Raw genomic sequence first — 15319 nt, 5'->3', positions numbered from 1 at the left:
GTTATTTGCTCCTATAAAGGAAGCATGAGAATTCTAAGTACTGTATATGAAGTTATTTCTCTGACAATTACACGTAACTTCATATAGTTAGAATTCTCATACTTCCTATGCAAGAGCAAATATCTCCATCAGTAAGGTGCATGTTTCCAGTGTAATAGGTTGTGGGTTCTAATCCTGGATATGACACTTGCAAATTAACTTTCAGAGAAATAATCAGCATTGTGAGTGACTGAGCAGATCTATGTAGTGTGTGGCTGGACCCCTACATAGATCTGCCTAGTTGCAACGGTTTTGTAGTGGCTTCACATAGTGAGAATCTGCAGGCTTGCTATGGAGGAACAAGTGTGTGTGTGTGTGTGTTGTATATATATATATATATATATATATATATATATATATATATATATATATATATATATATATATATATATATATATATATAACCAATGTTTTCCTTGCCTCTGGGCAACTGGGACAAACTTACGCCACTGCCCCTTTATTTTGTACAGTCAAAGCCACTGACTGTGGATGGAAGAAGACTAGCATGTTGTTTATCCATGCCTTATTCATGTACAAGACTGGTAACTAGAAGAGGTCAGGCTGACTGCGGACAAGTACAGCCCAGTATCATCTGTCAGTGCATTGTGCAATCTGTAAGTAACATCCCTCTATGTGGGTGTATAATGGCTGCTGAAACCAGATGTAGAAGAGAAAAAAAAAAACATTGAAGTCAGGAGGCTGCCCTTGGCAGAGGGAGGGGAAGGGAAGTGCAGCCCTGGTGGTTGTGCAATAGGCTCAGCAGTCCCAACAACTCCCTGCTGTGCTCACAGTACAAGAGCTCACACGCAAAGGAACAGGGATCCTCCAAGGGGGCTGCAGACATGCAACAGGCAGCAACGCTCTTAATCCACATGCATTTCCCTTTTCCACTGCAGCTTTCAATTAGTAGGTATCAGGCAGGTAATATCCTCACAGGAAAAAAATTAATAAATAAGTCATGTATTTTTGAGTTTATTTCACCAGCTAATCCTACATGAAAGATCACAGTACCGAGAGACAATCATTTACAGTTACCAAGTACGTAAGCCAAAAAATACACATATAAAAGTTAAGGAAAATGATGCGAGAGGCAAAAAAAAAATAACAACAGATTTTGCTATAAAAATGACATTCTGCGTGCTCCGCGTTCTGCCACACGGCTTGCTTCCTCAAACCAAGTTTAATATTAATATTTAAGACTAGAGCTACACGTGACGGAGTAACATTTGCTTTCTATGCATGTGACATGTCAGGGCTTTTATCCGGCGGTCCCCTGAGGGTTTGGTCACACTTCCATCTGACTGGGGCACGCATATGTTACAGCACTGTCGGAAATCCAGCTATAACCAGCAGTTTGAGGAGCACATATTGTGACAGTCAGTGGAATGTAAGGGGACAATCAGAAATGCATAGCCACCAACACGCCCCTTCCGGCAGGTACAAAATGCTCTGCCCCTGAACTTTCCCCTCAGTTATACCCCTGTCACATCGTAAAAATAACATGGTAATATTTGTTTCACTTATCTGAACTTTCCACAAAAATAAAACTTATTGTTTAATAATAAAAAATAACATGGTAAATTGCCGGGTCGAACCAGGTGAAAGTGCGATGTAAAAAGGCCAGGTTAAAATATCCCGGGTTGAGCAACCTGGCATTTCAACCCAGTAATAGAGCAGTGTTTTACATGGGTTATTCCCGTGTCAGGTGCGGTGTCAATGGGTTACGCGTGTCGATGCGATCTGGGACCCGTTCACACTATGGAGGAGGCGGCGTGGAGATGATCTCATTTCCAAGAGGCGCTTCCGCACCCGCCCTCGATAACGTCGGTGCCACCTCCGCCGCTGATGGCAACCTGACCCGGCATATTACCAGGTGCGACCCACCTTTGCTATGTGAAAGGGGTATGATTCCAGTCACCTGTGTTGAACTAGTTAATGAGGAAGATGTTTCAACTGGATCAGTACGAGATCCCACCGGACGAGATCCCGGCGGTCGTAATACCGACACCGGGATCCCGGCTGGCAGAATCCCGACAGGGGGGGCAATCGCAACGCAGCCCCTTGCAGGCTCGCTAACCTCGCAACGCTGCGGGCCCGTTGCCTTGCTACGCTCGGCACACTAATTTATTCTCCCTCTATGGATGTCATGGACACCCACAGAGGGAGAATGTGTCAGGATTGTGCCGGTATTACGACCGTCGGGATCTCGTCCGGCGGGATCCTGACCGCATACCGTTTCAACACAAGTGAATGCAATCATAGGCCCTCATTCCGAGTTGTTCGCTCGGTAAAAATCTTCGCATCGCAGCGATTTTCCGCTTAATGCGCATGCGCAATGTTCGCACTGCGACTGCGCCAAGTAAATTTGCTATGCACTTAGTAATTTTACTCACGGCTTTTTCATCGTTCTGGCGATCGTAATGTGATTGACAGGAAATGGGTGTTACTGGGCGGAAACAGGCCGTTTTATGGGCGTGTGGGAAAAAACGCTACCGTTTCCGGAAAAAACGCAGGAGTGGCCGGAGAAACGGAGGAGTGTCTGGGCGAACGCTGGGTGTGTTTGTGACGTCAAACCAGGAACGACAAGCAGTGAAATGATCGCAGATGCCGAGTAAGTCTGGAGCTACTCAGAAACTGCTACGAGGTGTGTAATCGCAATATTGCGAATACATCGTTCGCAATTTTAAGATGCTAAGATTCACTCCCAGTAGGCGGCGGCTTAGCATGAGCAAATCTGCTAAAATCCGCTTGCGAGCGAACAACTCGGAATGACCTCCATAGATTGTGGAGGTAGTCCAGGAGCAGAGCATTATGTACCTGATGGAAGGGGTCACATTGGAGGGTCTGGGAGTGTAGTCAGTACCATAAGAGACCATTGCTACACAGATGTATAAAAATAAAAAGAAGTTTGGCAAAGTGGAAAATTATAGGACAAAAGAGAAAGAAAGAAAAAAAGTCCACAAGACAATTAGCACCAGACATGTTGAACAATTAAAAGGCATGCCCAGGCTTCCCTTGAGTAACAATTGGGCATCCTAGATCGCGCCATTTCCAGTGTCATAATCTATTCATTATCCTTAGTGACAAAAGGAAGCGTTATAACACGTATAAAAATCTTTCCCAAGGTCATTTCGGACTTACAATCTATTTGTCACGTTTCTGACTTGTGTCACACAGGTGACTTTCCAATTCTGTGGAGGCCAATTAAGCACCACAACTGACAGAACACTTAATAATTGTGCTGTACAAATCCTTCAATTCCATAGTATAATTAGTTTCCACATGGTGTCCATGCAAGTAGGGTTTTAGGGATATACGGATTACCATGGAACACCTGACCAGTTAAAGTGGAATATTTTCCAGATTCTGAATATGGAAAACAAAGTTTCTATTGTTTTATTACTTACTAAGACCTCTGATCTTTATTCATTTTAAAAGAAACATCAAAAATAAAAATCTATTAATGAGTATAGTTTAGTTATATAATAAACTTGTGTTATATCCAACATGGAAAAATAAATGATGATATTTAAGGCTATACTTCTAATAGTAGTAGAATTATGGCCACCTATAAACAAAGACTATAATTTCGACTTCCGGTTTCAGTATTATGGTAAATGCCTCATACTTTTTAAAATAATGATAACCAAGACCGTCAAATGGTCAACAATGCACCGGTACTAAAAGAAGGCCAGGCCAAAGAGGTGTGGTCAAAAATATTGTCAACATTGGGGCCCTGTGAAGAAGCAGCACGGCAGCCATTTTGGGAATATGGTTACGCCTCCCAATCTCTGAGAATCTGAAGATTAGGATTGGTTTCCTTTAAATATAATTACTAAATATGAAATTTGAGATACTTAACCTCATGTCTAACTCCAACTGTCCTACAGATTATAAAGCCTTCTTGCCTCTTTGTAGGTTAATAGCCAGGGCCCTAGTTTACTATTGTGTTTATTCCCAACTGTAAAGTGCTGTGGAATATTCTGCTATTATATAAACAGGGGTCAATAAATAATAATATTCTGTCTTTTACTGAATACATGAATATATGCATTTATGTTGCAGCTACATTCAGGCCTTTACCACATCCAGAACCTCAATGCTGAATTTGCTGCACTCAGATCGTATAACTAGACCCAGAGCTGTTACTCACTCAACAACAACAACAAACTGGTGAGAAGGAAAGCTATAATCTCTATTGTTATAGGTGTCACAGGTTAAAGGAAGAGCCAGGGGTATTTTAATGTTATTTCCTTGCTTGCAAAATTACGACCAAAGAATCCCTCACTTTCCACCCCTCTGTAATTACAATACCCAAGGCTGCAACAGAGTGTCGCTGTAGCTTTCAGAACACTAAAGAGGGTTTTTTTTTGCAAATCTTGAACTGTCTAAGAAGTAAACCTAGGTAATCCCATTTCTGGGAGTTGTTTTTTTTTTTTTTCAATTTTACTTTACATCACTGCTCAGTAAAGACATAAAAGCTTTCTACCAGTGTCCACTGGGGGCGCCATTCCATTGGATCCTATAGGTCACGGACCATCTAACAGGATGCTTTGCACCTGAACTTCCTGATTTCTTTATTTAGTTCAGTTATATGAATTAATAATAAAACACTTCTAATCAAATACTTAATTCAGAACCGTAACCAGTAATAGTAAATAGGGTGGAAGTGGGGTTTTTTTTGGGGGGGGGGATAGGCATGACATTTTGTACAGGATACCAGGGTACACGCTGGTGGGCTGCTATAGCCTGGACCCAGTGGTGGCCCTGTGGCAGACATTTAATTGGTGGCACCCAGTAACTGCTGAAAGGCTGCATGTCACCAATAATAATGGTTCACACCACAAAATGGCTGCCACCAGTGTATATAGCATCTACAGTCCCATTCAATCTACCTCCGATGCCACACATACAAATTATGAAGATAGAATAAAGCTTCTGTATTCTGGAATAAAATCTTACTGAACTATAACATTTTCCTTTCAATAGAAATATCCTTCAAACAACCTTAAGAATGACTTGGTGATACTATTAGGTATTAGCATGTACAGTTCCTATACAGTAAGGTTCCCGGTTAGCTTTACAGATAAACTGGAGGCCACTCCCATGTACACAGCTCAATGTCACAAATGGGCAGTAGATAAGGGCGGTTATATTGTGGCTAAATTCTCTTTTATATTGCACATAAAACACAAGAGAGTTGCAGGTCATGCCCCTTCACATAGCCAATGCTGGACAAACCACAGAATACACATCATGCCAGCTAAACCAGACACTATGCAGAAATAATACATACAATATAGGCTGCAAACACCAAGTAGGTAGCAGGACATTTCACAGTGCTTGCTCCCCTGAACCCCCTCAAGGAGCCCCCCTGGGTGACTGTGCACATTCAGTTGTCAAGGAGAGCGCATGCAAACTCTGTACATCACAACTCCAGCATGGGGACTGAGGGGAACCATGAGACCACAGGGATCCCATAGTAAGGGAATGCAACAGCAACCCTTAACCACAATGTTTACCAGGCTGCCAATGTTAGGTAACTGTCTGATTGCACTTTTTAACATAACAGTACTGATAGATAGATAGATAGATAGATAGATAGATAGATAGATAGATAGATAAGCACATATGATCCCCCACTTCCAGCACCACTGACAGTATACAGTCTTTGGGGTTGCTGGATTATATCACAGTCCAGATAAAGAAGGTTTTGCAGAGGCCACAAAGTAATCCACAGCAAGGGCTGGCTGCCATACCAGGATTAATCCACTAGGTGGGATGGGTGTCCAGCTGATGTGGAACTACAAGTCCCAGCAGGCAGCCATGGCAGAAGCTGTGGGTTGGCACAATGCCTGTATCCTCCTCCATGTAATACAGAGAGGGTTAGGGGTCACCCCCCATGGACCAGCAGATCCCATCAGCTGCCAATCACGTGACAGCTCCAGACAGGGGTGACTCAGGTGACCATCAGGGTCTGCGGTACCGCAGCTGTCCCGGGACCCGCCCCCAGGTGCCCCCTCACCTGCTGTGAGTGCTGTGCGGGGGGCAAGTCTATCTCCATCATGATGGCCCCTGGCCGGGTATCTCCTCGGTGTGCCGCGCCCCCCGTCTCACTGTCCCCGGCCCGGTCACTTCCAATCCTTACACAGGACCGTCCTGAGCGATATGACTGGGAAAGTACAGGGCAACACGGCCAAAGTCGACCGTCAGATCCTTTCCGCCAATAGGAATGCACCGTTCGGTGGGCCACGCCCATTGGAACATGACGAAATCCACAAGAACTGACAGCTCGGTCCCCGCCCATCGCGTCTTAGCCACGCCTACTTCCAGTAACGCCTTGGCTGCCGGAATCTGGAGTTCTGGATGGATGTGTGCTGTGCTGTCAGTGCTGGTTAGGCAGCATAGTGTTCTGAGCATGGAAAGTTACTTTCTGAAGTTAACAAAGTTATTTCGATAGATAGATAGATAGATAGATAGATAGATAGATAGATAGATAGATAGATAGATAGATAGATAGATAGATAGACATACAGGGGCGGATTGGGAACAAAAAGCAGCCCTGGAAAAATTTGTACTAGTGGCCCCACATGGGCAGCACCAGAGGTGTAAGGTCTAGCCATGGCAGCAGCACCCTTCCCCCAAGACTTTCCAGATAGTGGGGATGTCCAGCATCAAGGGGGAAGTTAAAAATAAATAAAATTAAATTTTATGAGCACAGTATATGACACACCTTCAGAATTTAGGAAACTATATAGTTCTTTAGAAAGATATATTTTCTTGCTTATTACACCAACCGTATCCCAATCACTATTCACTCAATCTTATATATCTGCAATCACAGGCTAAGTGGCAAAGTAATTTTCATATATGCAAATTATTTTGCATCTTATTCATTATGTCCACATGTCTTCAAACAAAACAGGCCCCACGGGTGCGTCGGCCCACCGGGAATCTTCCCTGTAAACCCTATGGCCAATCTGCCTCTGTACACATATATATATATCAATTGTAGGTTATCTTTCATTGGTCTATTGACCTTGCAATTTAGCAAAAACTCATTTAAACTTGGTGTTTGACTCACGTGGGCACATGCTGCCAGAATGTATTCACTCTGGCAACATGCAATGTATATCTGGGTAGGCAATTATGCTGAATAAACCATCGAATTCTGCACCACCATGTATCACTATTGTAATATAATTTATGTGCCTCACATGTATTCCAAGAAAATGAAGGCAAAGACTAGACTGTCCTAAGGGGATACAGTTAAGATGCCGGTTGATGCAATGCCGATGAATATAATACGACATCAAAATAACGATAACCAAAATCCCGACATGGACATCATACCCACAATGAAAATACCGACACAACTGCAATACCGACAATATGAAAATACAGAAAATGTAAAAACCAACAACACGTAATACTGGCACTGACCATATGCCGACAACACACAGTACCGACACTGACCATATGCCGACAACACACATTACCGACACTGACCATATGCCGACAACACACAATACCGACAGTGACCATATGCCGAGAACACACAATACCGACACAGACCATATGCCGACAACACATAGTACTGACACTGACCATATGCCAACAACACACAATACCGACAGTGACCATGTACCGACAACACACAATACCGACACTGACCATATGCCGACAACACACAATACCGACATTGACCATATACCGACAACACACGGATTCAGACATTTTGGCTATGGCCTGACAGTGCTCTGTGCGTGGTCCTCAGCTTGATGGGTCTACCTAAACATGTATTTATTTATTTATTTATTTATGCATTTAACTTATTTATTTATGTATTAACAGTTTTTTATATAGCCCAACAAATTCTGTTGCGCTTTACAATTGGAAACAGCAGTGATAAAACAAAACTGGGTAATAACAGACAGACATAGAGGTAGGAAGGCCCTGCCCGCGATCTTACAATCTATACGGAAATCGTCATTGATATACAAGTATAGGTGCTATCTATTGTATAATGGTCCACCAGATTGCAGAGGTTATGTGACCGACGCCAGAATCCCAACACCACTCTAGACACCGGCACCGGAAAGCCAACCGTCGACATCCAGAAGGTGAGTAAGGGGGGGGGGGGGGTTATGGTCAGGCATTAGAGGGTGGTTAGCCATAGCAGCCAATCTCCAAAGGGTTAGTCACAGCTGCCACCCCAGGAGGATTAAGGTTAGGGAAGGAGATAAGGGAGGGGTACAATACTTACCCCGTCCAGTGTTGGGATCGCCGCTGTCGGTCATGTGAGCGCCGGCATCTCAGCTGCCGGGACAACATACCCAACCCGAGTGGACTGTACAGTGGGGATATAATTAAATAGGAAAGTTTATGAAGGTTATGTGGGCGGTTCTGGAATTTGATATCCTTGCCTGAAGAGGTGAGTTTTCAGGGGACGCTTGAAGGTTTGGAGACTAGAGGAGAGTGTTATTGTGCATGGGAGGGCATTCCACAGAGTGGGTGCAGCCAGGGGCGGATTGGGAACAAAAAGTGGCCCTGGAAAAATTTGTACTAGTGGCCCCACATGGGCAGTACCAGAGGTGTAGGGTCTAGCCATGGGCCATGGCAGCAGCACCCTCCCCCCAAGACTTTCCAGATAGTGGGCATGTCCAGCATCAAGGGGGAAGTTAAAAGGAAATAAAATTAAATATTATGAGCACATTATATTATACACCTTTAGAAGTTAGGAAACTATATCATTCTTTAGAAAGATATATTTTCTTGCTTATTACACCAACCGTATCCCAATCACTATTCACTCAGTCTTATATGTCAGCCAAGCAGGCAGACAGTGCATACACTAGATCATCTGCATCACAGGCTAAGTGGCAAAGAAATTTTCATATATGCAAATAATTTTGCATCTTATTCATTATGTCTATAAATAGGACCACATGTCCTCAAACAAAACAGGCCCCGCGGGTGCATCGGTCCACCGGGGATCTTCCCTATAAGCCCTATGGCCAATCCGCCTCTGGGTGCAGCCCAAAGAGAGTTTTTCAATTGTGAAGGGGGGCGAGTAATGTGTGTGGATGAGAGACGGAGCGGAGAGGTCGGGTTGGAAGATATTTTGAGATAAATGAAGAGATGTACATTGGTGTAGTTTGGTTAATGACCTTGCGTGTGAGCAAAAGTATTTTATAAAACATCAAAATATGGACAGATTGATTGTACAGAAAGAAAAAAATTGTGTCACCTGTTGTAGCAGTTAGGTCATCGCCTGATCTAGAAGTTCATAATTTACATGAAAATTCCTTCTTTGGCCCAAAACATAAATGATTCTGTGCAATTTGACTCAACATGTATGTTACCAAATACAGTTGAGCTAATCTACACATTTGTACATATGTAGGCCCGGACAGCCAAGGTTCTGGCAACTCAGTGCGTTTTGCTGCCTATGATGCCAGTGTCATAATTAAAGGAGGAATATGAAGAATAAAAATAAACATTTCAGTGTTTCCTGGAACATTGGATAGATGTTGGAGGGGCTGCGCAGAAGAAGGCACATTTTGCACATATGGTGGACATGCCCTAAGAGTCTACGTCTTTGGCAAGAGGTTATTGCTCTCCTATCATGCATACTCACCTCTCCTTTCCCTCATACCATACTTGCCTACACTCCTGGAATGGCCGGGAGGCTTCCGAAAAGGTGGGCAAGTCTCTCGCTTTCACTGGCAGCCCCCCACATCCCCCTCGACTGCCCAAGCAGAGAACAAATGGACGGTCCGAGGGAGATACAATGACGCGTTTTGCGCTGAATTGCGTCATCGTAGCTCCACTCCCGCTATACAGTGCCTGTTTTCTTGGTAGCCGGGATGGAGCCACGATGACGCAATTGTGATGCCACGCCCCTGGACTACCCACTTCCCCCACCGGTCATGCCCCCAGACCGCCCACATTGCCGCCGGAGGAGGGTGAAGCAAGGTAGGCATCTATGCCTCATTCACAGTAATATTTTCCTTTGGTTCATTCACAAAATCATTGCAGTTGTAGACTATTTTTAAACTGGATTTTGGAAAATTCTTTCCAAAGACTAACTGCTATCTGAATAAGCACAGAATGAAGACGAGAGTGCTTTGAGTGTGTTAAGAATGTGATGTAAAATACAGATAAATATGTAGCATGACACAATAAAATATCAAGCTTTAAATACAATGTAAATGACAAAGGACAAAAATAGAACAGACAGCAAACATGCAATCGGTAAATGTATGTAGCTCTTTTGCTAAAATTTGCATCAGAAACTGGACAGTGATAAACTGATGGAAACTAAAAGCAAAATATCTTACCCTAGGGCTATCCCTATTCCTTCTTGTATCAGAGCATACTTGCCTACTTTTGAAAAAGCATTTCAGGGAAATTGTGAAAGTAACACCTACAGTATAAACCACATAATGGGCATAAAGTGCAATCAGGGAGATTCCTGGTCTATTCAGGGAGTCAGGGAGATTGCTACTGTTTCAGGGAGTCTACTGCAGAATGTGGGATGGTAGGCAACTATGGTTCAGAGCTTGACGCCCAAATGTCTGTGTACGGATGTTTTGCTAGCGGGAAGGCGTCAGTTAAAATTTGTATTTATTTTTAAAATATATTTTGTAAGAGAGATCACAGTGAGATACAGCGACCAATAAAAGGTATACAATTACAGAGGCGACATACATAGTAAGTCTCAGGTCCATCAAACGCATTAGTGATCTACTTTTATACACAACACAGTAAGTGTGGGAGGGTAACTCCCACACACAGGCCGGTGAAGCATACCAGAGAAACAGAAATAACAAGGGAGAGAGAAAAGGAGGTAGAAGAGAACAAAAAGAACCAATGCGGTGGCAGTGGATGAGAAGGCAAGAAAATACAGTGGGCAGTTACGAAGCAAACGGTGACGGGACATTTTGGGAGGCTAACCAAGGACTCCATATTTTTTCAAACGGTTTGGAGGAGATATTTATAATGGCAGTCATAGATTCCATCCACTATATGTACCAGATGCGGATACAATAGTCTGTAGGGTTGGAAGAGCGAGGAGCTTCCAATCAGCCACAATCTAACAGGTTGTGGCAAAAATAGGATTTTGGTTACCTACCAGTAAATCCTTTTCTCGTAGTCCGTAGAGGATGCTGGGGTCCACATTAGTACCATGGGGTATAGACGGGTCCACCAGGAGCCATTGGCACTTTTTAAGAGTTTGAGAGTGTGGGCTGGCTCCTCCCTCCATGCCCCTCCTACCAGACTCAGTCTAGAAACTGTGCCCGAGGAGACGGACATCTTCGCGAGAAGGATTTAACACAGATAGTGGCACATCAAGCTAACATACTGAAACATCACTTACCAAGTAACAATGCAGTACATAACTAAACAAAGATGTACTGAACCAGATAACGATTGCAGTTAAACGAAGCACTGGGCGGGCGCCCAGCATCCTCTACGGACTACGAGAAAAGGATTTACCGGTAGGTAACCAAAATCCTATTTTCTCTTACGTCCTAGAGGATGCTGGGGTCCACATTAGTACCATGGGGATGTACCAAAGCTCCCAGAACGGGAGGGAGAGCACGGAGGCTCCTGCAGAACTGATTGGCCTCTGATGATCTGAATTTTAGTCAAAGTATCGAACTTGTAAAACTTTGCAAACGTGTTCGACCCAAACCAAGTTGCAGCTCGGCAAAGTTGCAATGCCGAGACACCCCGGGCAGCCGCCCAGGAAGACCCCACCTTACAAGTAGAGTGGACCTGTACAGATTTTGGACACGGCAATCCTGCCGTAGAATAATCGTGCTGGATAGTGAACCTAATCCATCGAGAGATTGTCTGCTTAGAAGCAGGACACCCAATTTTCTTGGGATCATATAGGACAAACAGAGAGTCCGACTTTCTGTGACGAGAACTTCTCTTAACATATATCTTCAGAGCCCTCACAACATCCAAGGACTTTGATGTAAATGAGGAGTCAGTAGCCACTGGCACCACAATAGGTTGGTTGATATGAAATGCCGACACAACCTTCGGAAGAAACTGCTGACGTGTCCGGAGCTCAGTTCTATCTTCGTGGAAGATCAAGTAAGGGCTTTCACAGGATAAAGCCCCCAATTCGGACACACACCTAGCCGAAGCAAAGGCCAACAACGGGACCGCCTTCTGTGTAAGAAATTTGACCTCAACCTCCTGTAGAGGCTGAAACCAATCCGACTGGAGGAACTGCAACACCACGTTAAGGTCCCAAGGCGCCGTAGGCGGTACAAAGGGAGGTTGGATGTGCAGAACTCCCTTCAAAAAAGTCTGAACCTCAGGGAGGGCAGCCAATTGTTTCTGGAAGAAAATGGATATGGCCGAAATCTGGACCTTCACAGATCCCAACCTCAGGCCCATATCCACACCTACTTGCAGGAAGAGTAGAAAACGTCCAAGCAGGACTGGTGCTAGGGTGTTCGGTGCCCTCCTGCAAACTATAAATTTGCGCCCTCCCACACTTTATAAATGGACAGCGTGCGCTGGAAAAATGGGTGTGGTCTCACAAGGAATGGGCGTGGCCACACAAAGTACCCCCATTTCAATTAACGCCACACAGTAGCACAATCGTATTCACATTACACAGCAAGTAGTAGTGCCGCTTATACACATAATGCCCATAGATAGTAGTAGCGCCCTGTATACATAATGACCATAGTAGCAGCGCCCCTTATACGTAATGCCCATAGTAGTAGCGCCACTTATATGTAATGCCCATAGTAGTAGCGCCACTTATACGTAACACCGATAGTATTAGCGACCCTTATATGTAATGCCCATAGTAGTAGCGCCACTTATACGTAACACCGATAGTATTAGCGACCCTTAAATATAATGCCCATTGTAGTAGTGCCTCTTATGCGTAATGTCCATAGTAGTAGCGCCGTTTAAACATAATGCCCACAGTAGTAGTGCCGCTTTTACATAATGCCCATAGTAGCAGTGCTGCTTTTACGTAATGTCCATAGTAGTAGTGCCGCTTTTACATAATGTCCATAGCAGTAGTGCCTCTTATACGTAATGCGCATAGTGGTAGTGACGCTTTTACATAATGTCCATAGCAGTAGTGCCGCTTATACGTAATGCGCATAGTGGTAGTGACGCTTTTACGTAATGTGCATAGTAGTAGTGCCGCTTATATGTAATGCCCATAGTAGTAGTGACGCTTATATGTAATGCCCATAGTGGTAGTGACGCTTATATGTAATGCCCATAGTAGTAGTGAAGCTTATATCTAATGCCCATAGTGGTAGTGACGCTTATATGAAATGCTCATAGTGGTAGTGACGCTTATATGTAATGCCCATAGGGGTAGTGACGCTTATATGTAATGCTCATAGTAGTAGTGATGCTTATATGTAATGCCCATAGTAGTAGTGACGCTTATATGTAATGCCCATAGTGGTAGTGACGCTTATATGTAATGCTCATAGTAGTAGTGATGCTTATACGTAATGCGCATAGTGGTAGTGACGCTTATATGTAATGCCCATAGTGGTAGTGACGCTTATATGTAATGCCCATAGTAGTAGTGACTCTTATATGTAATGCCCATAGTGGTAGTGACGCTTATATGTAATGCCGGTAGTAGTAGTGACGCTTATATGTAATGCCCATAGTGGTAGTGACGCTTATATGTAATGTCCATAGTGGTAGTGACGCTTATATGTAATGCCCATAGAAATGGCACTTATACAAGCAACCCCCCCCCAAACACCCATATGTACACACACCCATATACACACACACACACACACATACCCATATATATATATATATATATATATATATACACACACACACACACACACACACACAAACACACTCTCTCTCTCTCTCTCTTTCCCTTCACTTACCTAACAGTCTGGCTGGCCATAGCAGCAGCAGCAGCCTGGTCCCGTGTAGCTCCGCCCCCCATTCCCGTGTTGCCACACACTCTTTTCGGGCCGGACCAACCCCCGCTGTCACAGGTGAGGGGGGGAGGAGGCTCCAAGCTGCCGGCGCTGCTGCCTGTCATATAGTGCGACAGGCAAAGCAGCCGGCAGCAGCAGCAGGGGGGGACAGGCCGGCGCAGCAGCGGGGATGCAGAGCAGAGACAGCGCCTCTCCTGTCCTGGCGCCTACCTGCTCTGCATCCCTTTGCTGAGCGGGTAGCGCCGGGCCTGCGTCCAAGTTGAAACTCCACCGTAGGAAACTTCTTCGATTCACACCAAGAGACATATTTCTTCCAAATACGATGGTAATGTTTAGACGTTACCCCTTTCCTACCCTGTGTCAGGGTAGGAATGACCTTCTTCGGAATGCCCTTCCGAGCAAGTATCAGACGCTCAACTTCCATGCCGTCAAACGTAGCCGCGGTAAGTCTTGATAGGCGAACGGCCCCTGCGGCAGCAGGTCCTCCCGAAGAGGAAGAGGCCCCGGGCCTTTCATGCAAGAGATTCAGAAGGTCTGCGTGCCAAGCCCGCCTTGGCCAGTCTGGAGCAATAAGGATCGCTTGAACTCTTGTTCTCCTTACGAGCTTTAGAACTCTTGGAATGAGTGGAAGTGGTGGAAACACGTACACCGCCTGGAACACCCACGGAGACACCAGGGCGTCCACTGCCACTGCTTGTGGGTCCCTCAACCTGGAACAATAGCGTTGAAGCTTTTTGTTGAGACGAGAGGCCATCATGTCTATTTGGGGTAACCCCCAAAGGTCTGTTATTTCCTTGAACACCTCCGGATGGAGACCCCACTCCCCTGGATGGAGATCGTGTCTGCTGAGGGAGTCTGCTTCCCAGTTGTCCAATTCCGGAATGAAGATTGCTGAGAGCGCCAACGCGTGTCTTTCTGCCCAGAGGATGATTCTTGTCACCTCCGACATTGCAGCTCTGCTCTTCGTTCCGCCTTGTCGGTTTATGTTGAATGGCCCGATTTCTTAGAAGATGGGCCGCCTGAAGAAGACCGTTGTAGACGGCTTTTAGTTCCAGGATGTTGATGGGCAGGCCGGCTTCCAGACTTGACCACCTTCCTTGGAAAGTTTCTCCTCGAGTGACTGCTCCCCAGCCCTGAAGGCTCGCATCCGTGGTTAGAAGGACCCATTCCTGAATCCCGAACCTGCAGCCCTCCAGAAGGTGAGGTAATTGTAGCCACCAGAGGAGTGAAATCCTGGCCTTCGGCGACAGACGTATTCTCTGGTGCATGTGGAGATGAGATCCTGACCACTTGTCCAGGAGATCCAG

At 45.0% G+C, this 15319-nt stretch overlaps 1 protein-coding gene across 1 annotated transcript in view; it reads right to left on the bottom strand.

The window, feature by feature from the left end:
• NFE2L2 (NFE2 like bZIP transcription factor 2) overlaps positions 1–6233 on the bottom strand; it is a 33429-nt gene extending 27196 nt beyond the window's left edge. The window contains exon 1 of the mRNA XM_063933393.1: positions 6065–6233. Coding sequence (XP_063789463.1) covers positions 6065–6106 — 42 coding nt within the window. The 5' untranslated portion in view covers positions 6107–6233. The remainder of the gene's footprint in view (positions 1–6064) is intronic.
• Between the last annotated feature and the right edge of the window lie 9086 nt (positions 6234–15319).

The sequence above is a fragment of the Pseudophryne corroboree genome, chromosome 7 (assembly GCF_028390025.1).
Source record: "Pseudophryne corroboree isolate aPseCor3 chromosome 7, aPseCor3.hap2, whole genome shotgun sequence".
NCBI lineage: Eukaryota > Metazoa > Chordata > Amphibia > Anura > Myobatrachidae > Pseudophryne > Pseudophryne corroboree.
Note: the sequence above shows the minus strand (reverse complement) of the source record. Positions and strands in the feature narration are given on the sequence as shown.